The following is a 25,738-nucleotide window of genomic DNA, read 5'->3' as shown; positions in this document are numbered from 1 at the left end:
TAATAATGTGTTAATTCCACGACTGTATATATCAGTATCGGTTGAAATCGGTATCGGTAATTAAAGAGTTGGACAATTTCGGAATATCGGATATCGGCAAAAAGCCATTATCGGACATCCCTAATTTCAAAAAATAATAATACAAAAAAAAGAATTAATTTTTTTAACTTGGGACTTCCAGCGGGCCGGATTTTTGACGCTGACGTGCCATATCCGGCCCGTGGGCCGTAGTTTGGGCACCCCTGAGTTAGATGGTCATTTAATTAATGTTTTTTTTAATTCTAATTCATGTTAGGTAGATAATTCCTGTCAAGTCACAGTTTGGGGGCGTAATGCCTTAAGTTGTCACAAGTTTAAATTCAATATCAAACAATATCCTACATTTAACCAAGTTTTTTTTTTTTAAATCATTGAGATTAAAATCTCTTTTCCAAGACTGACCCTGACCAAATTGGGAATGAATACACTAAATTGATCCAAGTTTAAAAAAAAAAAAAAAAATAATTAAAAGGTTGTCACACAACGTGATTGCAGTAGATTGGTTGCCGCCTCATGAATGTGAACGAGGCAGACCGGTCCAGCAGGCAGGAGTGGGGGGCGTGGCAGGTGTGGCCGGTGACGTCACCGCGCTTATTAAGTCACCTTGTTGTGTCGGCGGCCATCATCAACATGTGCTGTGCACCACCTCCACACTTCTTCACTTCCTTTTGACCGTCACTGGGGTCTTATTTGTTCTCCTCTCCTTGTGCAGGTTTTTATTTTTGAAAGTTTTTATTTTTTATTTTTTATTATTATTATTGCGGGGCCGTCATGGAGAAGCTGCGGCGTCAGTCTGCAGCCTGCGAGTCACATCCTTTCTACCACGAAGTGAAGATGAGCGGCACCCAAAGGATCAGGGTAAAGTTGACTTTCCGCTTTTTCTTTTTTTTTAATTTCAAACGATCTCTGTCAGGCGTGACAAGAAGACCAACCCTGGGCTTGGCTGGAACTGGAAACATTTGACCGGCTACCACCGGCAGTCTTTTTATAGTGGTAGACTTGATTGAAATATTACACACATGGTTGTCTTATAGTGGTAGACTTGATTGAAATATTACACACATGGTAGTCTTATAGTGGTAGACTTGATTGAAATATTACACACATGATAGTCTTATAGTGGTAGACTTGATTTAAATATTACACACATGGTAGTCTTATAGTGGTAGACTAGATTTAAATATTACACACATGGTAGTCTTATAGTGGTAGACTTGATTGAAATATTACACACATGGTAGTCTTATAGTGGTAGACTTGATTGAAATATTACACACATGGTAGTCTTATAGTGGTAGACTTGATTTAAATATTACACACATGGTAGTCTTATAGTGGTAGACTTGATTTAAATATTACACACATGGTAGTCTTATAGTGGTAGACTTGATTTGAATATTACACACATGGTAGTCTTATAGTGGTAGACTTGGTTTAAATATTACACACATGGTAGTCTTATATTGGTAGACTTGATTTAAATATTACACACATGGTAGTCTTATAGTGGTAGACTTGATTTAAATATTACACACATGGTAGTCTTATAGTGGTAGACTTGATTTAAATATTACACACATGGTAGTCTTATAGTGGTAGACTTGATTTAAATATTACACACATGGTAGTCTTATAGTGGTAGACTTGATTTAAATATTACACACATGGTTGTCTTATAGTGGTAGACCTGATTTAAATATTACACACATGGTAGTCTTATAGTGGTAGACTTTATATAAATATTACACATGATAGTCTTATAGTGGTAGACTTGATTTAAATATTACACACATGGTAGTCTTATAGTGGTAGACTTGATTTAAATATTACACACATGGTAGTCTTATAGTGGTAGACTTTATTTAAATATTACACACATGTAGTCTTATAGTGGTAGACTTTATTTAAATATTACACACATGGTAGTCTTATAGTGGTAGACTTTATTTAAATATTACACACATGGTAGTCTTATAGTGGTAGACTTTATTTAAATATTACACACATGATAGTCTTATAGTGGTAGACTTGATTTAAATATTACACACATGATAGTCTTATAGTGGTAGACTTGATTGAAATATTACACACATGATAGTCTTATAGTGGTAGACTTGATTGAAATATTACACACATGATAGTCTTATAGTGGTAGACTTGATTGAAATATTACACACATGGTAGTCTTATAGTGGTAGACTTGATTGAAATATTACACACATGATAGTCTTATAGTGGTAGACTTGATTGAAATATTACACACATGGTAGTCTTATAGTGGTAGACTTGATTTGAATATTACACACATGGTAGTCTTATAGTGGTAGACTTGGTTTAAATATTACACACATGGTAGTCTTATATTGGTAGACTTGATTTAAATATTACACACATGGTAGTCTTATAGTGGTAGACTTGATTTAAATATTACACACGTGGTAGTCTTATAGTGGTAGACTTGATTGAAATATTACACACATGGTAGTCTTATAGTGGTAGACTTGATTGAAATATTACACACATGATAGTCTTATAGTGGTAGACTTGATTGAAATATTACACACATGGTAGTCTTATAGTGGTAGACTTGATTGAAATATTACACACATGATAGTCTTATAGTGGTAGACTTGATTGAAATATTACACACATGGTAGTCTTATAGTGGTAGACTTGATTTGAATATTACACACATGGTAGTCTTATAGTGGTAGACTTGGTTTAAATATTACACACATGGTAGTCTTATATTGGTAGACTTGATTTAAATATTACACACATGGTAGTCTTATAGTGGTAGACTTGATTTAAATATTACACACGTGGTAGTCTTATAGTGGTAGACTTGATTTAAATATTACACACATGGTAGTCTTATAGTGGTAGACTTGATTTAAATATTACACACATGGTAGTCTTATAGTGGTAGACTTGATTTAAATATTACACACATGGTTGTCTTATAGTGGTAGACCTGATTTAAATATTACACACATGGTTGTCTTATAGTGGTAGACCTGATTTAAATATTACACACATGGTAGTCTTATAGTGGTAGACTTTATTTAAATATTACACATGATAGTCTTATAGTGGTAGACTTGATTTAAATATTACACACATGGTAGTCTTATAGTGGTAGACTTGATTTAAATATTACACACATGGTAGTCTTATAGTGGTAGACTTTATTTAAATATTACACACATGTAGTCTTATAGTGGTAGACTTTATTTAAATATTACACACATGGTAGTCTTATAGTGGTAGACTTTATTTAAATATTACACACATGGTAGTCTTATAGTGGTAGACTTTATTTAAATATTACACACATGATAGTCTTATAGTGGTAGACTTGATTTAAATATTACACACATGGTTGTCTTATAGTGGTAGACTTGATTGAAATATTACACACATGATAGTCTTATAGTGGTAGACTTGATTTAAATATTACACACATGGTAGTCTTATAGTGGTAGACTTTATTTAAATATTACACACATGTAGTCTTATAGTGGTAGACTTTATTTAAATATTACACACATGGTTGTCTTATAGTGGTAGACTTGATTGAAATATTACACACATGGTTGTCTTATAGTGGTAGACTTGATTGAAATATTACACACATGGTAGTCTTATAGTGGTAGACTTGATTGAAATATTACACACATGATAGTCTTATAGTGGTAGACTTGATTTAAATATTACACACATGGTAGTCTTATAGTGGTAGACTAGATTTAAATATTACACACATGGTAGTCTTATAGTGGTAGACTTGATTGAAATATTACACACATGGTAGTCTTATAGTGGTAGACTTGATTGAAATATTACACACATGGTAGTCTTATAGTGGTAGACTTGATTTAAATATTACACACATGGTAGTCTTATAGTGGTAGACTTGATTTAAATATTACACACATGGTAGTCTTATAGTGGTAGACTTGATTTGAATATTACACACATGGTAGTCTTATAGTGGTAGACTTGGTTTAAATATTACACACATGGTAGTCTTATATTGGTAGACTTGATTTAAATATTACACACATGGTAGTCTTATAGTGGTAGACTTGATTTAAATATTACACACATGGTAGTCTTATAGTGGTAGACTTGATTTAAATATTACACACATGGTAGTCTTATAGTGGTAGACTTGATTTAAATATTACACACATGGTAGTCTTATAGTGGTAGACTTGATTTAAATATTACACACATGGTTGTCTTATAGTGGTAGACCTGATTTAAATATTACACACATGGTAGTCTTATAGTGGTAGACTTTATATAAATATTACACATGATAGTCTTATAGTGGTAGACTTGATTTAAATATTACACACATGGTAGTCTTATAGTGGTAGACTTGATTTAAATATTACACACATGGTAGTCTTATAGTGGTAGACTTTATTTAAATATTACACACATGTAGTCTTATAGTGGTAGACTTTATTTAAATATTACACACATGGTAGTCTTATAGTGGTAGACTTTATTTAAATATTACACACATGGTAGTCTTATAGTGGTAGACTTTATTTAAATATTACACACATGATAGTCTTATAGTGGTAGACTTGATTTAAATATTACACACATGATAGTCTTATAGTGGTAGACTTGATTGAAATATTACACACATGATAGTCTTATAGTGGTAGACTTGATTGAAATATTACACACATGATAGTCTTATAGTGGTAGACTTGATTGAAATATTACACACATGGTAGTCTTATAGTGGTAGACTTGATTGAAATATTACACACATGATAGTCTTATAGTGGTAGACTTGATTGAAATATTACACACATGGTAGTCTTATAGTGGTAGACTTGATTTGAATATTACACACATGGTAGTCTTATAGTGGTAGACTTGGTTTAAATATTACACACATGGTAGTCTTATATTGGTAGACTTGATTTAAATATTACACACATGGTAGTCTTATAGTGGTAGACTTGATTTAAATATTACACACGTGGTAGTCTTATAGTGGTAGACTTGATTGAAATATTACACACATGGTAGTCTTATAGTGGTAGACTTGATTGAAATATTACACACATGATAGTCTTATAGTGGTAGACTTGATTGAAATATTACACACATGGTAGTCTTATAGTGGTAGACTTGATTGAAATATTACACACATGATAGTCTTATAGTGGTAGACTTGATTGAAATATTACACACATGGTAGTCTTATAGTGGTAGACTTGATTTGAATATTACACACATGGTAGTCTTATAGTGGTAGACTTGGTTTAAATATTACACACATGGTAGTCTTATATTGGTAGACTTGATTTAAATATTACACACATGGTAGTCTTATAGTGGTAGACTTGATTTAAATATTACACACGTGGTAGTCTTATAGTGGTAGACTTGATTTAAATATTACACACATGGTAGTCTTATAGTGGTAGACTTGATTTAAATATTACACACATGGTAGTCTTATAGTGGTAGACTTGATTTAAATATTACACACATGGTTGTCTTATAGTGGTAGACCTGATTTAAATATTACACACATGGTTGTCTTATAGTGGTAGACCTGATTTAAATATTACACACATGGTAGTCTTATAGTGGTAGACTTTATTTAAATATTACACATGATAGTCTTATAGTGGTAGACTTGATTTAAATATTACACACATGGTAGTCTTATAGTGGTAGACTTGATTTAAATATTACACACATGGTAGTCTTATAGTGGTAGACTTTATTTAAATATTACACACATGTAGTCTTATAGTGGTAGACTTTATTTAAATATTACACACATGGTAGTCTTATAGTGGTAGACTTTATTTAAATATTACACACATGGTAGTCTTATAGTGGTAGACTTTATTTAAATATTACACACATGATAGTCTTATAGTGGTAGACTTGATTTAAATATTACACACATGGTTGTCTTATAGTGGTAGACTTGATTGAAATATTACACACATGATAGTCTTATAGTGGTAGACTTGATTTAAATATTACACACATGGTAGTCTTATAGTGGTAGACTTTATTTAAATATTACACACATGTAGTCTTATAGTGGTAGACTTTATTTAAATATTACACACATGGTAGTCTTATAGTGGTAGACTTTATTTAAATATTACACACATGGTAGTCTTATAGTGGTAGACTTTATTTAAATATTACACACATGATAGTCTTATAGTGGTAGACTTGATTTAAATATTACACACATGGTTGTCTTATAGTGGTAGACCTGATTTAAATATTACACACATGGTTGTCTTATAGTGGTAGACCTGATTTAAATATTACACACATGGTAGTCTTATAGTGGTAGACTTTATTTAAATATTACACATGATAGTCTTATAGTGGTAGACTTGATTTAAATATTACACACATGGTAGTCTTATAGTGGTAGACTTGATTTAAATATTACACACATGGTAGTCTTATAGTGGTAGACTTTATTTAAATATTACACACATGTAGTCTTATAGTGGTAGACTTTATTTAAATATTACACACATGGTAGTCTTATAGTGGTAGACTTTATTTAAATATTACACACATGGTAGTCTTATAGTGGTAGACTTTATTTAAATATTACACACATGATAGTCTTATAGTGGTAGACTTGATTGAAATATTACACACATGGTAGTCTTATAGTGGTAGACTTGATTTAAATATTACACACATGGTTGTCTTATAGTGGTAGACCTGATTTAAATATTACACAGATGGTAGTCTTATAGTGGTAGACTTTATTTAAATATTACACATGATAGTCTTATAGTGGTAGACTTGATTTAAATATTACACACATGGTAGTCTTATAGTGGTAGACTTTATTTAAATATTACACATGGTAGTCTTATAGTGGTAGACTTGATTGTAATATTACACACACGGTAGTCTTATAGTGGTAGTCTTGATTGAAATATTACACACATGGTAGTCTTATAGTGGTAGACTTGATTTAAATATTACACACATGGTTGTCTTATAGTGGTAGACCTGATTTAAATATTACACACATGGTAGTCTTATAGTGGTAGACTTTATTTAAATATTACACATGATAGTCTTATAGTGGTAGACTTGATTTAAATATTACACACATGGTAGTCTTATAGTGGTAGACTTGATTTAAATATTACACACATGGTAGTCTTATAGTGGTAGACTTGATTGTAATATTACACACATGGTAGTCTTATAGTGGTAGACTTGATTTAAATATTACACACATGGTAGTCTTATAGTGGTAGACTTGATTGTATTTTTTTGTTGTATTTACTCAGTTACTACTTTTTTGGTTCGGTGTATATACGAAGTTACTACTTTTTTGGTTTGTTGAATATACTAAATTACTACTTTTTGTGTTGGCCCTGTGATGAGGTGGCAACTCGTCCAGGGTGTACGCCGCCTTCCGCCCGAATGCAGCTGAGATAGGCTCCAGCACCCCCCGCGACCCACGACAGGGACAAGCGGTAGAAAATGGATGGATGGATGTAGGAAATAATTGTGCACGTATGCAAATGGCGACTTAAATTTGACTTCCAATTTAAATCCAAATCATAACCTCAATTCGTATATGCCACAAACCAATTACAACACATGAAGGTCAACGCAAAACATCAGCAAAGATAGTCACACAGTGCTTGCAAAGCAAAATATTTTTCAACTGATAATTTGGGCCGCTGATCTAAATCATGAGAGAAGTTTTTCAGCTTCTCAAGCAAAGATCCTCTACTTGACAAGAGTGCTCTAGTTAAAGTACCACTGATAGTCACACACACACACACCAGGTGTGGTGAAATGTGTCCTCTGCATTTGACCCATCCCCTTGTTCACCGCCTGGGAGGTGAGGGGAGCAGTGAGCTGCAGCGGTGGCCGCGTCCGGGAATCATTTGGTGATTTAACTGCCAATTCCAACCCTTGATGCTGAGTGCCAAGCAGGGAGGTAATGGGTCCCATTTTTATAGTCTTTGGTATGACTCGGCCGGGGTTTGAACTCACAACCTACCGATCTCAGGGCGGACACTCTAACCACAAGGCCACTGAGTGCTCTACTGTTCTTGAATACTCACTGCAAAAGCGCTAGAGTGCTCTGCCATTCCCATGGCCACAAGGCGGAAAGGGGAAGTCGAACATAGATACGAGAGTCGGGAGCGCCATGCTATTTTAGGAGGGTATTGCGGTAGGCCGTGAGTTCAAACCCCGGCCGAGTCATACCAAAGAGTATAACAATGGAACCCATTGCCTCCCTGCTTGGCACTCAGAATCAAGGGTTGGAATTGGGTGTCAAATCACCCAAATGATTCCAGAGCGTGGCCACCGCTGCTGCTCACTGCTCCCCTCACATCCCAGGGGGTGGAACAAGGGGATGGGTCAAAAGCAGAGGGTAATTTCACCACACCTAGTGTGTGTGTGGGACTATCAGTGGTACTTTAACTTTATTGTTTTGTTGCAAATGTAATTGTGACGCCTTTCATCCAAAGGGTGTCCTCCAAGGAAGCGTCCTCTTCCCACTTCGGCTCGTCCTGATGAGCGTCTTCATGCTCGTCATGTGGCCCCTCGCCCTCCTTCGCTTGGTCGGCCTGTCGGCGGAGGAGCGCTCCCGTCCCATCACGGGCTGGCGCCGATGGCTGTTCCACCCGCCCATATGGTTGCTGAGCCGGGCCGTCTTTTTCTGCATGGGCTTTGTGTGGATCAAGGTGAAAGGTCGGCGGGCCGACCTCAAGGAGGCGCCGGTGTTGGTGGTGGCGCCTCACAGTAGCTTTCTGGACATGCTGGTTCTGTGTCCCACCCAACTGCCCACAGTGGTGTCCCGCTCCGAGAACACCAGCTTGCCGGTCATTGGCGGTATGCCCTCAAACGCCTCACCATGTTTACAACGACATATTCATCTTGTCTTTTGAATGCAGCTCTCCTGGAGTTCAACCAGTCGGTCTTGGTGAGCCGAAGTGATGCGGACTCCAGACGAAAGGCGGTGGCCCAGATCACAGAGAGGCTAACCTCCAACGGCTACTGGCCCCAGGTGCGTCACGGCAAGAACAAAAACCCACTTCCACGCCCGCACTTCCTTCCGTTCACTGACTTCTTGTCCAGATGCTGATGTTCCCTGAAGGCACCACGACCAACGGCAGCGCTCTCATCAAGTTCAAACCCGGTGAGTTCGCGTTTGCCCAGCGTCACCTTTTTAGAACCAGACCCCGGTCCAGTCGGTCTTGACTATCCGGTCCTGGGGCAGCGCTCATATGGAATGAGTGGCATGAAGAGGGAAGAAAAGGGCGCAGCAACGTTAGTCATTTGCAACTTCTCTCTGTGCTCACTCTCCTTTCAGGTGCCTTTCTCTCAGGAGTCCCGGTCCAGCCAGTTCTATTGCGATACTCCAACAAAGTGGTGAGTGGCGTGACTACCTTAGATTAGTCTGTGTACAGCTTGCTTTGCAGTAGGGTTGTACAGTACACCAATACTAGTATAGAATCATATTTGATACCATACCCCCCCGCCCCCATTGTTGTCGTCACGTAATGGCATTGCTGGTTTACGTGCAGAGGAGCATGTTCGGCAGCGCACAATCACAGAGTACTTACAAGCAGACAGTGTGTAGACAGAAAAGGGAGAACGGACGCATTTTGGCTTAAAACTAACAATAAAGGTGAAGTTATAACACTGAAACGCCCTCAGGAAGAGGTGCTTTAAGACATGGCTAGCTAGCTAGCGGCTAACGTCCATCCGCAGTGTTTTAGCTACTTCTAAATCACTAATCCTCGCCTCCATGGTGACAAATAAAGTACATTTCTTACAAGTATCACATACTTGCCAACCTTGAGACCTTCGAATTCGGGACAGGGCGGGGTTTGGTGGTAGCGGGGGTGTATATTGTAGCGTCCCGGAAGAGTTAGTGCTGCAAGGGGTTCTGGGTATTTGTTCTGTTGTCTTCATGTTGTGTTACGGTGCATATGTTCTCCCGAAATGTGTTTGTCATTCTTGTTTGGTGTGGGTTCACAGTGTGCATATTTGTAACAGTGTTAAAGTTGTTTATACGGCCACCCTCAGTGTGACATGTATGGCTGTTGATCAAGTATGCATTGCATTCATTCATGTGTCTGTAAAAGCCGCATATATTATATGATCGGGCCGGCACGCTGTTTGTATGTAGTAAAAGCGGACGTAACGACAGGTTGTAGAGGACGCTAAAGGCAGTGCCTTTAAGGCACGTTCCGATATTGTTGTCCGGGTGGAAATCGGGAGAAATTCGGGAGAATGGTTGCCCCGGGAGATTTTCGGGAGGGGCACTGAAATTCGGGAGTCTCCCGGGAAATTCGGGAGGGTTGGCAAGTATGAAGTATAATCCCTGCAGGACTAGGAATAGCTAAACATGCTTCATTACACACCGTAGCTCACCGGCATCAAAATGTAAACACATGTCATTGGTGGAGCTACACCTAACATCCACTGTAATGATACCAAGTACAGGAGCGTATCTAGTCCATACTAGTATGATTACAGCGATATTTTTTAGCATCACAAAATATTTTTTTTAAATGTATATTATGTTTATAAACCGAGGAAATATGTCCCTGGACACATGAGGACTTTGAATATGACCAATGTATGATCCTGTAACGACTTGGTATCGGATCGATACCCAAATTTGTGGTATCATCCAAAACTAATGTAAAGTATCAAACAACAGAAGAATAGGTGATTATTACATTCTAACAAGTGTAGATAGAACATGTTGAAACGGAAAATAACCAGATATTAACAGTAAATGAACAGTGACACAATATGTTACTGTATACGTCAGCAGACTAAATTAGGAGCCTTGGTTTGTTTACTTACTACTAAAAAAAACAAGTTGTCTATTATGTTCACTATTTTATTTAAAGACAAAATTGCCATAAGAAACATATGTTTAATGTATTGTAAGATTTTTTGTTAAAATAAAGCCAATAATGCCATTTTTTTGTGGTCCCCTTTATTTAGAAAAGTATCGAAATACATTTTGGTGCCGGTACCAAAATATTGGTATCGGGACAACACTACTTTGCAGTATTACTTATACAACCAACACTTATTTAGATGAACTGTGTGTTGATTCATTTTTTAGGGATGAGGTACTTCCTTCAGCAATGAAAGTTCCACATAGACTACTCTAAAATACAGGAGATGTTATTACCTGGTCAGGGGGTAGAGCAGAGCTCCTAGAAACTGGATGTTGGTGGTTCAAAACCTGCTCCCAGTAACTGCTGTTGAGTCTTTGAGCAAGACACTTCACCCAACTTGCCCCCAGTGGCAGCTCTTCATTTGTATTTTTAAAATATAAAAAAAAAAAATGTTTTCATTTTTTTATTCTGGTGTTGGTATGAGTGGTCAGCTGCCCAACGATGTGTGAATGTCTCTGATAAAGGCGCTATCCAGCGGGCCAAATTCGGCCAGCGAACAGGTTTTTTCCCGGCCCACGGGATGAGTTTGCTAAGTATAAAAATGAGCCGAAATGTTTTAATGAAATAAATTGCTGTTCTAAATGTGTCCACTAGATGTCGCAATAGCAATTCTTTGTATATTTGTAGATGATGCTACACATGTACAAAATAAACCACATGATGTTAGTGCATCAGTTGAGGAAAATGATCAAACTACATAAATAACATCCTGTAATTTAATTTTGATATGGCAGCACGGTGGCAGAGGGGATAGTGCGTCTGCCTCACAATACGAAGGTCCTGAGTAGTCGTGAGTTCAATCCCGGCCTTGGGATCTTTCTGTGTGGAGTTTGCATGTCCTCCCCGTGACTGCGTGGGTTCCGTCCGGGTACTTCGGCTTCCTCCCACCTCCAAAGACATGCACCTGGGGATAGGTTGATTGGCAACACTAAATTGGCCCTAGTGTGTGAATGTGAGTGTGAATGTTGTCTGTCTATCTGTGTTGGCCCTGCGATGAGGTGGCGACTTGTCTAGGGTGTACCCCGCCTTCCGCCTGATTGTAGCTGAGATCGGCTCCAGCGCCCCCGCGACCCCGAAGGGAATAAGCGGTAGAAAATGGATGGATGGATGGATGGATGGATTATTTCCCACCTCCAAAAACATGCACCTGGGGATAGGTTGATTGGCAACACTAAATGGGCCCTAGTGTGTGAATGTGAGTGTGAATGTTGTCTGTCTGTGCTGGCCCTGCGATGAGGTGGCGACTTGTCCAGGGTGTACCCCGCCTTCCGCCCGAATGCAGCTGAGATAGGCTCCAGAACCCCCCGCAACCCCGAAAGGGACAAGCGGTAGAAAATGGATGGATGGATGGATGGATTATTTTTTTATCTTGATAGATTGAAAATTAACATCAATGAGTTGACTCATGAACATTATCACATAATTTATTCAGAAAGTATCAATAACGACAAATAAAGGTAGAATACTATTAACCGCAACATGTAAGTGTAAAAAACCCACAACAACATTATGATTTGTACATTTTCAGAATGTGCTTGTTCTATTTTTGAACAAAGAAAACAATCTGAAGTTGTCTTTATTTTTAAGTAATCGTGCCGTGATTTTACCAGTCCGGCCCACTTGGGAGTAGATTTTTCTCCATGTGGCCCCTGATCTAAAATGAGTTTGGCACCCCCAATCTTAGCTATTATTATTTTTTATTAGCACAGTCACAGATTTTGTTTTCTGCTTTAAATTAAGATTGTTTTACTTTTTTGTAAGGGCAACCTAAACAGAAAGTGGTTTGATGGCACTCTCTACACCAGGCCTGGGCAATTATTTTGACCCGGGGGGGCCACATTTAGAGAAAAAAATGTGTCTGGGGGCCGGTATATCTATTTTTAGGAACACTAATATAAAACCTCACAATAATGTCTGATTGAATGCTAAAAACGTTATGACAGACCGCCTTAAAAAACGTAATGGAATTTTTATTTTTTCTATGAAGGATAAAACACTCAATATTGACAAAATATGAATTTCACATCCCCTTTCGATCGACATATATTACAATCATGTGAAACGCAACAAAAATGCAACAAACCGTTAAATATGAACGCGAAGAGTACAAAATAAACCAACCTACAATCTGATATATCTGATATTTGCTGAATTTCTCCAGGGATCAATAAAGTACTTTCTATTCTATTCTATATATCACTAAGCTTTAGAACTTTGTTGTGAAAATCTCCTTCCGCGTCTGTGGAAACGCTCCCCGCCCACACTGCTTGGTGCCTCATCTGAGCTGCTGTGACGTAGATTACCATAGTAACTAATTAGATTACCATAGTAACTGGTATATCATCCATAAGCGCAGACTCCAACCATTGAAATACTTTGTATAGTTTAAGACTTACGGTCATTAGAAAACATCACTGCACATCATAATGGCAGCTACAGTTTCCATCTTAAAGATCTAAAAAAATTATTCGGGAATGTCCGGCGGGCCAGATTGAAAAACTCAACGGCCCCCGGGCCTTAATTTGCCCAGGCCTGCTCTACACGGTGCTGTCGTTATGAATCCAGCAGAAGGCCATGTCTCCCAAGTCAATTCACTCAATATTTTCCAGGAGGAAGATGCCTTCATACTGTATTCTTAATGTCTGATTATTTTTTGATGTTTAAAAGTAAAACTGTGAGAGACATGTTTGAGGGTTTGGAGTGAGGCTGCGAATCTTTGGGTGTCCCACGATTCGATTCAATATCGATTCTTGGGGTCATGACTCTACGGAGCCCCTAAATCAGGGGTCACCAACGCGGTGCCCGCGGGCACCAGGTCGCCCGTAAGGACCAGATGAGTCGCCCGCGGGCCTGTTCTTTAAAAAAAATATATATATATATATATATTTTATTTTTTTTAAATTAAATCTACATAGAAAAAACACAAGATACACTTTCAATCAGTGCATCAACCCAAACAACCTCCCCCATGCACACTCATCCACACCCACTCACACAAAAGGGGTTATTTCTTTCTGCTACCAATATTCTGGTTCCCACAACATAGACAACACATCTGCAAGGGACACAGTCCCTGAAGCACACATGATTGTATAGGCTGCTGGTCCACTAACATTTTCATTAATTACCATTTTTTATGTAATTATTTTTATATTGTTTTACTTTCTTTTTTTTCCAAGAAAATGTTTTTTATTTATTTATCTTATTTTATTTTATTTTAAAAAAAAAGAGCCTTATCTTCAACAGACCAGGTTGTCAATGAAATTAGATTTGTTTAAAGGGATGGGAAGATAACATCGGAGAATGGACTCACCTGAAACTCACCGAGGCAATGAGAGCTGCTGAGGACAGAGAGGGATGGAGAGAGCTGGTCAACAGATCGTCTGTGGTGCCCCAACGACCCTTTGGGGTTATGGGATAGGTTAGGTTAGGTTAGGTTAAAGGGTTTTTTAAACCAGGCCCAGTCCAGATAATGTCCAAGTCGGACTCAGCAACACACACCTTCATTCATGTACACAGAAAAAAATTAGGGAACACAACAGATTGCATATAATTTATAAACAAAATTACATTTTCAAAATAAGCATTTATGTACAGTCCAGATTATGTCCAGGTCACTCAAATTAGGGAACACAACAACAGATATCATAATCTATAAACATAATTATACTTTCAAAATAAGCCTTTGAGGACTTCTCATCTTTTTTTTAATGTTTTTTGGCATCATTATCGTTTTCAACCATGTAACTTTCTAAAATTAGAAAATACTGAATAAATGTTTTAAAGAAAGTAATACTAAGTGAATATCTGTTTTTGGCCTTAAAAATAAACATTTTACCGAGTACTATAATTAAATTGACTAAATCATGATTGTCAATGAACTCTCCTAAAATAACAGAAACCACATTAAGCTTCATAAACACACCAATCCTTAAACACATTTTTTCAACTTCCACCCAAAACAAAGACACAATATGACAATACCAAAACAAATGCAGGGTGGATTCAGGCTCCTGACAACAAAATCGGCAATCATCTGACTCTGTCATATTCCATAATTTTAACATTTTCCCTGTGGGTAAGAAGTTATAAATAATTTTAATTTGAAAATAACGATTTTGCACATCGATAGTGGTTTTATAGATTAGTTTGAATATGGCATCCCATGGCAACGGGCAGTCAAAAAAGTCCTCCCATTTTCCATTTGTGTTGTATGAGGCAGCCTTCAAAGATTTCTTTATTAAATAAAAATTATATATTTTTCTATTTATTTTAGTTCCTTTTTGCCAACTAGAATTTCTTATTAGAGGTTTACAAACTAATAATTCAGTAGTTCCACAATTAATTATTTGTTTGCATCTTTTCCCAATTACTCCAGTTAGTTGATAAAATGAAAAGCTTGAGCAAGCATCACCATACATAGCTCTAAATTCATCATACTTCATAATTTTACCATTCTCATTGATAATATCATTGACAAAAATGATTCCTCTTTCAAACATATTTTTCCAAAAGAAAGGCTTTCCATCTATTACAATATTAGAGTTCATCCATATTAACTGCTGCAAAATATCGTCTCTTTTTTCTGGCACATAAAATTGAAAACACCACTATGAGTGGATTATTTCCTTTATGAACCCCGCCATGTTTCCCAGCAGACTCTCTGGGAAGGGATCACTTGTAAAAAAGGATACAATTTCTTTTGATACAGTACATGTTTTTTGTCCAACAGGACATTTGTGTACCACTCAATGTTTAAATACATCTTTGGAACAATTAATGCTTTTAAAGACAGACACATAGCTTCAAGGTTGAGAAGTTTCAGGCCCCCATATTCATACTCTTTGTACAAAACCTTTCTTTTAATCCTTTCTGGTTTGCCGTTCCAGACAAAATCGAAGACCCTCCGCTCATAAATCTTAAAAGTTTTGTGATAGAGCTGGTAATGACAAAAACTAATAAATAAATTGAGGAATAATTAACGAGTTGGCAATAGACATTTTACCATACAAGGTTAGGGATTTCCCTTTCCATAATTGCATAATTTTGTCCAGCTTTCTTAGTCGATTATCATAATTTACTGAGCCTAGATCTTCCAGATTTTCTGGGACAACAACACCAAGTATGTTAACTGGTCCATCTGTCCACAAAACAGGCACTTTGCATTCCATTCGAAAGGACGTTCCCTTTAGATTTCCGATCCTTAACATTTTACATTTATCATAATTAAGCTTAAGGCCAGATTGCTGTGAAAATATGTCCAAAAGATTAAGAAGGTTCCGCAAACAATGAGGAAAAATCTTATCTTTGTGAATCAGCCTTTTCTGACATAAACTCCATCAAGAACAAACACAGAACACGCCTCACTGATGCACATCTGCAAGACTCACTCAGAGTTGCAGTGTCAAGTTACACACCAGAGTACAACACACTAGTTAACAGCATGCAATGCCAGGCTTCCCACTAACTGACAAAGAAACAGATAACAGATTTGGTGTCCAGTTCAAAGTGTGACATGATTTAAAAATTTGAGAGTTTACTTTTGTATTTTACATGAGTTATTTGTACAAACATGGTGCAAAGTAATTCATGATTTGTTAAAAAATGTTAGTGGCTAGCTAGTTAAAATGGGATATTGTGATTTCAAAAAGACTGTCTTAGAAGTGATCATTTGAAAATGTTCAATTTGAAAAATGTGCACTTAGAGAAAATATAAAAATAAAGTGTTGCATATTGATATTTATCTGTTTCTATATATATTTATTGTGAGAAATCATTAAGATGATCAGTGTTTCTACAAAGATAAATATCATTAATTATTAATAATAACAGAGTTAAAGGTAAATTGAGCAAATTGGCTACTTCTGGCAATTTATTTAAGTGTGTATCTAACTGGTAGCCCTTCGCATTAATCAGTACCCAAGAAGTAGCCCTTGGTTTCAAAAAGGTTGGTGACCCCTGCCCTAAATGGACATGGGGGCAAAAATGTTTTTTATAATTTTTCTTTTTTTTTTTTTAAACATGTATCTTGTGCGCACGAGAAACTATCTCGTCTGCACGAGAAACTATCTTGTGCGCACGAGAAACTTTTTATAAAGTTATTAAAAGTAAATAAAAAATAAATGATTTAGTTTTTTTTTTAGACATGTATCTCGTGTGCACGAGAAAGTTTCTCGTGCGCACGAGATACAGTACATGTCTAAAAAAAAATAAAAATAATAATAATAATAATTTAAAAAAAAATTGTTTTTACAAAAACTTTCTCGTGTGCACGAGAAACTTTCTCGTGCGCATGAGATACATGTCTAAAAAAATAAATACAAATAAAATAAATTTCTAAAAAAAATTAATTCCCCCATGTCCCTTTAGGGGCTCCGTAGCTTGTTGGATTGATTACTTTAAAAAAAATTTAAAAAATAAATACAAAAATACAAAAAAAAATTTCAATCGATTTTTGAAAAATGAGAATCGATACTGAATCGCACAACGTGAGAATCGCGATTTTAATTCAAATCGATTTTTTCCCACACCCCTAGTTTGGAGTATCAAAAATAGGCATTTTTTTTTGTCATTCTTGGACCGTGACCTTGGCGAATTGTTGGGATCTCCTGTACTCTGTATCCAAGTTGACTTCTTTTAGTACTGTCATTAAAAAATGTGATGGAGTGGACCGTATACTCACTTTGGTGAAATGTTGTTTGTGTCCCTCAGGACACTGTTCGCTGGTCCTACACAGGGACCACATGGTGAGCTCTGCTGGTTCATTTTTAAAATCCTCCATGCACACTAAGGTCGGCGCTCCTCCTGTAGGTATGAGGCGCTGTGGCACACCGGCTCACAGCTCTTCACCAACATCACCGTGGAGGTGAGGACTGCACGTTTTTGTCTTGATGTCGCACTTGTTGCCACATTGCGCCTCGTTGCAGTTCTTGCCCGTCTACACGCCCTCGCCGGAGGAGAGGTCTGACCCCAGTTTGTACGCCGACAACGTGCAGAAGCTCATGGCCGAGTAAGACGCCACAGAATGCCGTTTGTTTCTACACCGCACGGTGCAAATCATACAGCGTTGTGCTGCGCGTCAGGGTCCTCAGGATCCCGGCTACGGACTACGTGATGGACGGAGGCTTGCCCGTCTGCAAAGTGGGCGGTCTCTCAGTGCCGCTGGTATCGCCCGGCCATCGAACGCTGACTCTGCTGCACAGGGCTGGGTATGGGCAGCATCTCTGCTTTTGTTAATTATATTTACAATATGTGCAACTTTATAATGTGTGTTAGCTTGGGAGTATGTGAGGTGGAAGCGGCGCTGGACAGAATACTTGACCGGTGTCAGACCATCACCCAGGGGTCAATGGTGAGTGCCAAAGAGCTGTCCTCGCTTCTTGGACTGGCGGACCAGCGGACATCAGTGGACATCTGCAGCCTTTACTCCAAGGTACTGGATTGTTGTGCATGCTATAAAGGGGTTTGCTATGATCTGCTGCGATGTACAAAAGATTTGTCTCAGATGGGGCCGGCGTGGCGCGGTTTGGAGAGTGGCCGTGCCAGCAACCTGAGGATTCCTGGTTCGATCCACAGCTTCTACCAACCTAGTCACGTCCGTTGTGTCCTTGGGCAAGACACTTCACCCTTGCTCCTGATGGGTCGTGGTTAGGGCCTTGCATGGCAGCGTGTGAATGTGGAAATAGTGTCAAAGCGCTTTGAGTACCTTGACGGTAGAAAAGCGCTATACAAGTATAACCTATTTACCATTTAGATGTCCTCCTGCAATAGTCTACTGCAAGTGTGTTGTCCAAAATGTAGACCGTTTAAAGTGCTTTTAGTAAGTTGTACTGGGGACACATTGTTTTGTTTGTAGCTATAATGCTAATGAGCTGTTTGTCCACACCTGTCCCTGATTGTCTGCTGAACTTTTTACATATACTGTACACCAGACCTGGGCAAATTAAGGCCCAGGGGCCGCATGCGTCTCGTCGAGCTTTTCAATCTTGCCCGTCGGACATTCCCCCCCAAATTTTTTTAGATTTTTCAGACCAAAACTGTAGCTGCCATTATGATGTGCAGTGATGTTTTCAGATGACCGTAAGTCTTGAACTATACAAAGTATTTCAATGTTTGGAATCTGCGCTTTTGCATGATATACTAGTTACTATGGTAATCTAATTAGTTACTATGGTAATCTACGTCACAGCAGCCCAGACGAGGCACCAAGCACTGAGTTTCCACAGAAAGTTTCCAGAGCGGCCAGCCTGAAATGCAGGTGCCAGGGACAGACGCGGAAGGAGATTTTTACAACAAAGTTCTAAAGCTTAGTGATGTATCAAATATATCAGATTGTAGGTGGTGGTTTTTTTACCCTTCGCGTTCATATTTTGCAGTTTGTTGCATTTTTGTTGCATTTCGCTTAAGCGTAAAATGTCGATCGAGAGGGGGTGTGATGTTCATATGCTGTCAATATTCAGTGTTTTGTTGGTCATAGTTAATATTGTAACACCCACATTCTTTATTTTCATGTACATTCTGGGTGTCTCATTCTGTAAAAAAAAAAAAAGTAAAATTCCACTCCGTTTTTTAAGGCAGTCTGTCGTAACGCTTTCAATCAGACATTATTGTGAGGTTTTGTATTAGTGTTCCTAAAAATCCGATCCCCGGACACATTTTTTTCTCTAAATTTGGCCCCCCGAGTCAAAATAATTGCCCAGGCCTGCTGTACACTATAAGTAAGCACTTGTTCAACATAACAAATGCCACATATCACAGGGTTCTTAAACCTTTTTGACTTTGGGTCCCACCACTTAAATATTATCACTGTATTAGTCGTCTTATTCTCAATTTTAATGGTATGCACAGGTTGACAACTTTGTCAACTGATATGAAAGCATGTGTTAATCACAACGATGATTATCAAGGCTTGGGTCATAAATACTATTTAAATATACTGCAAAAGAAGGGACTTATTGATGAAAAATTGATTTACATACAATTACGCATTACTAAATTAATAATGAAAACATGTTAAACTAAATGAAATAAACTGTCAGTAAAATTAAAGTGCAAATGAAAATACAGCTTTAACACTTAAGTCGTCATTTTTGCTTAAGAAACTTTTCTGTGACTTTTTTGTTTGTTTGAGATTGTCGTTACAGCCACAAGTGGTGGAGAAGTGTATTACAGTTAAGTACCGCTGCAGCCCATATGGTTGAGAACCAGTATTTATGGGGGGCGCTCGCAGCCAAACAATGGGCTATGGACCATGGTTAAGAAAACTGACATATAGCACATTGCATTAAGGAATGAGACAGGCAGACACAAAGCGTAGCAACACTAGCATAGCTATGTGAGCTACGTTAACATTTCACTCATATTTTTAGAACAAATCATGCTCGGTTAAAAAAAAACAACCTGATCAGACTTAAAGCTCCCACGTCAGTTGTTGACTGACAGTTGGCCAAGCTTGATTTTAAGATGTGTAGCAAAGCCTGTTTTGTGGGTGTCTTACACCGAGTAAACATCACTAACAGGCAGGTCAAAGGTGGTATCATGTCCATAACAAAGGAAGCTTTTCGTTTATGTCATGAAAAGTTGCAACTTTAAAAGTGAGCGTTTGAGCGCCGCTTTTGTTTTGTGCTTCTAAGGAATGTAACGATAAACTTTTAAAGGGGAACTGCACTTTTTTTGTAATTTTGCCTACCGTTCGCAATCATTATGAAAGACATGATGATGGATGGATTTTTTTTTAAATACTTACTGTGGCTCCGAAATGACAACACAGGCACGGCTTCTTAAAGACGGGCTCTTTACTTGGGTTTATGCCGTGAAAACTACAGGACAAGACATGAAATACAATGCTTTAGACATAGTTCAGTCACAGGCAAATAAAAGTGCTAAACAAAATAGCTACCTCGTGGCCGCCTGCCACTTCGGGGGTTCTTGGGCAGCAAATATTTCAGTCTTGTGCATACTTGTTCAGCTAGCGAAATGTTCTTGCTGCTGCTGATGGCTCGCTCAAAGTCTTTTGCATGACTGGGCTAATGCAGGTCTCGCAGCCTCTAATACTAAACCAAAACTTCGCGAGAATATCGGTTCAACAAAGGAAATAAATTGCCCTTTTATAGTAAACAAAATGTGTCTTATTTACAAAAAATGTAACATGAATTCACAACCATAATAATTTTCAACTAAAAATATTAACCCTTAAAACAAAAATATTAAGTGTAAGTTTCAACGACACTTACACTTAGTAAATATTAAATAAACGTAAATAAAAGTCCGCTTACAGCGGAGCCAATAGGAGCTCTTCTATTCCGCCCATAAAATCCAATAAATAACCATTCGAAAAGCGCCAACAATACTCAATTTACATTTCGTGACTTGAATATTAACCAAGTGTTGGTGATATTGTTATTGTAAGTGCAAACACAGGAAACTATTTATAGCAGCGACGTGATCACTTCAGTTTGTCCCTATGTTTACATCATCGAGTGGTCTTCAGTTTCCTCTTTTCCCTGCTCCTTGTAAGTTTATTTTAGATCACAAATCATGCAAATCATGCCTCTCACTTGAAAAGTAGATTGCTGATAATTAGAGATGTCCGATAATGGCTTTTTTGCCGATATCCGATATTCCCATATTGTCCAACTCTTAATTACCGATTCCGATATCAACCGATACCGATTTATACAGTCGTGGAATTAACACATTATTATGCCTAATTTTGTTGTGATGCCCCGCTGGATGCATTAAACAATGTAACAAGGTTTTCCAAAATAAATCAACCCAAGTTATGGAAAAAAATGCCAACATGGCACTGCCATATTTATTATTGAAGTCACAAAGTGCATTATTTTTTTTAACCATGCCTCAAAACAGCAGCTTGGAATTTGGGACATGCTCTTCAGGGGTTGAGGTGCAGGGGTAGGGGGTAGCGGGGGGTGTATATTGTAGCGTCCCAGAAGAGTTAGTGCTGCAAGGGGTTCTGGGTATTTGTTCTGTTGTGTTTATGTTGTGTTGCGGTGCGGATGTTCTCCCGAAATGTGTTTGTCATTCTTGTGTGGTGTGGGTTCACAGTGTGGCGCATATTTGTAACAGTGTTAAAGTTGTTTATACGTCCACCCTCAGTGTGACCTGTATGGCTGTTGACCAAGTATGCATGGCATTCGTGTGTGTGTGTGTGTGTGTGTGTGTGTGTGTGTGTGTGTGTGTGTGTGTGTGTGTGTGTGTGTGTGTGTGTGTGTGTGTGTGTGTGTGTGTGTGCAAAGCCGTAGATATTATGTGACTGGGCCGGCACGCAAAGGTTTATTGGCGCTCTGTACTTCTTCCTACGTCCGTGTACCACTCCGTACAGCGGCGTTTTAAAAAGTCATACATTTTACTTTTTTAAACAGATACTGATAATTTCCGATATTACATTTTAAAGCATTTATCGGCCGATAATATCAGCAGTCCGATATTATCGGACATCTCTACTGATAATATAACCTGACAAGTTGGGACACTTTGACCGCCATTAAGGACCTAGAACCGGCGAGAACGACACAAAAAGCGCTTGTTCCCCCACGACCCTCACCCCGTTTCTTCGCAAGGATTATGAGACATTTTTCATCTAAATGGGAACATATGAACGTCCCAGCAGTCTGCATCCTAATGACAGCATATATTATACAGTAGGGGTGTAACGGTACGTGTATTTGTATTGAACCGTTTCGGTACGGGGGACATATTAAGTAGCGTAACGGACGTTGTGTAAACAATGCACACCAAGGCACAACACACGGCATGCTAGCAGCTAACGGGCCAGGATAGACTGACCATACGTCTTCTTTTCACCGGACATGTCCTCTTTTGCGGAGCTATCAGGGCGCTGTTTCTTAAATGCCTCAAATGTCCGGCATTTTGAGTTAGGGTTGCGTGTATTTTCAATGTACGTTCAGGGTTAGGAAGGGGTTAAAAACAAAACAAATTGTGGGCGCATGCGTTGCCAGGCTCTGCTTTTTATCCATAGATTTATCAGATTTTATTTTTTATTATCTATAGCAGGGGTGTCAAAAGTGTGCCCCGGAGGCCATTTGCGGCCCACAGCTAATGTTTTAAAGGCCCACGGCACATTCTAAAAATACTATTAAAATAAACAAAAACATAACAAAAATGAAATAAAAAAGCTTAAAGGTTAAATGTAATTTAGAAAAAGTTGCAATGTTGACTAATAAAACAAAGCTGTTTTTTTTTCTTTCAAACTGTCATTGCTCAAAACATCATATTGAATCAAAATCAATGTTATTATGAATTATTGACCTATCCAAGGTTCCGATTACTTCACATCAAATATTCCACAAAGAAAAATATTTTTGGTGGAAGATAGTACAAATTTGGTAAATAACCCAAAAATTTATATTTTGTTGTTTTCTTACTGTACCGTAAATGAACCGAACCGTGACCTCTAAACTGAGGTACATACCGAACCGACATTTTTGTGTACCGTTACACCCTCTATTGTACAGTAAGTGATGTTTTATGCCGCATATGTTTAAAATGATAAAATATGTCAATATTAAATGTTATTATAAATGTGCCTGTTACTACATTACATATATACTTACATAATTATATAAAACCCTAATGAAGGTGTTTGCATGTTTTTCGGGGCAGAATTGAACGGCTCCATTGTAAGCAGACTTTTGGTTGAATGTATTTAATATTCAGAATGTATTAAAAAAATCCATCTTTCATAATGATTGTGAAAGATGGGGAGCATACGTGTGTAAACATGCTCTGAGTAAAGTGCCTTCAGATAACTTTTGTTTGGGATTTGGCGCTATACAATTAAATTAAATACGAAGGGAATAAGCGGTAGAAAATGGATGGATGGATATACTTTTTCATAGTTGAGACATAGTTTTTGCATGAAAGAAAACCCTTTCACCAGCATTCAAATCAGACATTTCCGTAACCAGTGGGTTTCTAAATCGTTTTTGTTTTTTTGTAAGGAAAAAATGGTGGACCTGAGGCAAATCTATTTGAATGTGGCAGCCCTCTCTGGCCTGGTTAGCATCAAGTCTCTCCTTCACACAGCCTTCAGTGTAAGTACTTTGTATTGTATTGATCACTATGGTCTTTTTTCCTGGCTCATGTCCATCTCCTTTTATTTTAACCTAATGCAGCACATCAATTTAAAGAATGTTATATTAGTTTTTTCACATCTTACCAGTTGTTTGGCGTAAAGGACGAAGGAAGTCTGAGTGCTGAGGAGCTCGCTGGCCTGATGGGGGCGCTGCTGGGCCTACGTCAGCGTCACACTGCTGACCTTTACTCTGCGGCTTCCAACGACGGCCTGTTGACTCCTGGTTAGCGTCTCTCATCACTTTCTTCCTGCGTAGTTTGTTACACAGAAGAAAATTGTACCAATTCTCGTTTTTCCTCAGATGACCTTGTGCAGGCGTTCACAAGCCACCCGACCTATCAGGTAGTGGCGAGCAGGCACCTGCAACCTGGTAAGGCAACAAGTCGGCTGCTGGCCCACAGGAAGGTTGTGAACAACAACAAAGACATGCTCAATGGCAACAAATTTCTCAAAAGGGAATGAAGATATATATATATATATATATATATATATATATATATATATATATATATATATATATTTTTTTACTTCAGTGTGGCTTTAACCAAAAACAATCCGAACAAAACTAATTTGGCCATTTATGCCATGTGAAGTCCTTATAAATGTATTTATGTCTTATCTATAACTCTTTTTAAAAAGGAGAAAGCTGTGAAAAATAAATGTTTTTATACATATTTCTTCATTTATCTTGACATGTAATTAAATGCAAACTTGTTTATAATTTTGCACACTTTTAAGAATGATCTATATTATATACGGTTTGTTGTGATAGCTTGCAAAGTCAAACGTTTTTATTTTAAGTGTCAAATGTTTATGAAATAAAAAAGGCTTGAAATCCAAACAAAACTTCTTTTTTCTTTTTTTTCCCTCAATTATCAAACCACATCAGACAAAACTTTCAAAGATTTAAGTCTTATATTGTTCTTCCAATGGGTCAAGGTCTGTTTGATTTTAAGAAATGGAGAGTCCACCGCTCGAGGATTTTTAAGAAATGTAAAACTTGTCCTGGGTGTGCTCCTGCCTTCCGCCCGAGTGCAGCTGGGAAGGCTCCAGGGTCCCTGCGGCCCCGAGAGGGACAAGCGATATATGAATGGATGGATAAAATCACCATGTATGTTGCAGGGCACCTTGCTTGTGCAGTTTCCACTATCTTACAAAGAGAGAAAGCCTTTTTGCCTTTGATAAGTGTCAACGCCGGACAGAAAACGACATGTCCTTATTTACTTTATTCCTACGTCAAAAGATTGTTTGAAAATGAAATCTTTTTTCAAGAAAATATTTTATCAATTAAATGTAATATTTAATAAACTTAAAGTTCATTTTTAATGTTGTATTAAAAAAAAAAAAAGATTCTTGTCACTTAAGTCCGCATTAGTCCCTCTCCCATAGTGGCGTTATTCGGAGTGGTACCTTCAAAAGTTTCATTGCCGATCTATTTTGCCGATCTTGTGGCTTTTTTTAGCTTGCTTGCAAGGAGGGCCGTCCTAATGCGTTGGAAGAATCCCATGCCTCTCACTCAAAGTGGGTAAAAGATGCTCTGTCCTTTTGAGGTTGGAAAAGAAGTGGCACTGTTTTCGGGGCTCTGATGCAAAGTTCACCA

At 37.9% G+C, this 25,738-nt stretch overlaps 1 protein-coding gene across 2 annotated transcripts; it reads left to right on the top strand.

Moving 5' to 3' along the window:
- Positions 1-629: 629 nt before the first annotated feature.
- Positions 630-24,959, top strand: lpcat4 (lysophosphatidylcholine acyltransferase 4). Of its 2 annotated transcripts, none has more exons than XM_062066990.1 (13): positions 630-897; positions 8,568-8,931; positions 8,994-9,106; positions 9,178-9,238; positions 9,413-9,471; positions 17,736-17,770; positions 17,835-17,889; positions 17,951-18,033; positions 18,107-18,232; positions 18,300-18,456; positions 24,005-24,097; positions 24,241-24,361; positions 24,440-24,959. In XM_062066990.1, the coding sequence occupies exons 1-13, from the start codon at positions 811-813 to the stop codon at positions 24,598-24,600; spliced, it is 1,515 nt and encodes a 504-aa protein (XP_061922974.1). In that variant the 5' UTR covers positions 630-810; the 3' UTR covers positions 24,601-24,959. The 2 variants fall into 2 exon arrangements, with proteins under 2 accessions (XP_061922974.1, XP_061922973.1); XM_062066989.1 differs by having other exon boundaries at positions 634-897; positions 24,226-24,361.
- The last annotated feature ends 779 nt before the right edge of the window (positions 24,960-25,738 follow it).

This window comes from Entelurus aequoreus, linkage group LG12 (genome assembly GCF_033978785.1).
Source record: "Entelurus aequoreus isolate RoL-2023_Sb linkage group LG12, RoL_Eaeq_v1.1, whole genome shotgun sequence".
In the NCBI taxonomy this organism is placed as follows: Eukaryota; Metazoa; Chordata; class Actinopteri; order Syngnathiformes; family Syngnathidae; genus Entelurus; species Entelurus aequoreus.
The sequence above is the reverse complement of the archived record's forward strand: the minus strand, read 5'-3'. Positions and strand labels throughout refer to the sequence as shown.

What these genes read in the sequence shown, in the direction of transcription:
- lpcat4 (XM_062066989.1), top strand. Translation starts at nt 811, where the DNA reads ATGGAGAAGCTGCGGCGTCAGTCTGCAGCCTGCGAGTCACATCCTTTC. An exon ending in GCGGCACCCAAAGGATCAGG is followed by an intron (nt 898 to 8,567) that starts GTAAAGTTGACT and finishes TTTCATCCAAAG; the next exon opens with GGTGTCCTCCAAGGAAGCGT. An exon ending in TCCTTCACACAGCCTTCAGT is followed by an intron (nt 24,098 to 24,225) that starts GTAAGTACTTTG and finishes ACATCTTACCAG; the next exon opens with TTGTTTGGCGTAAAGGACGA.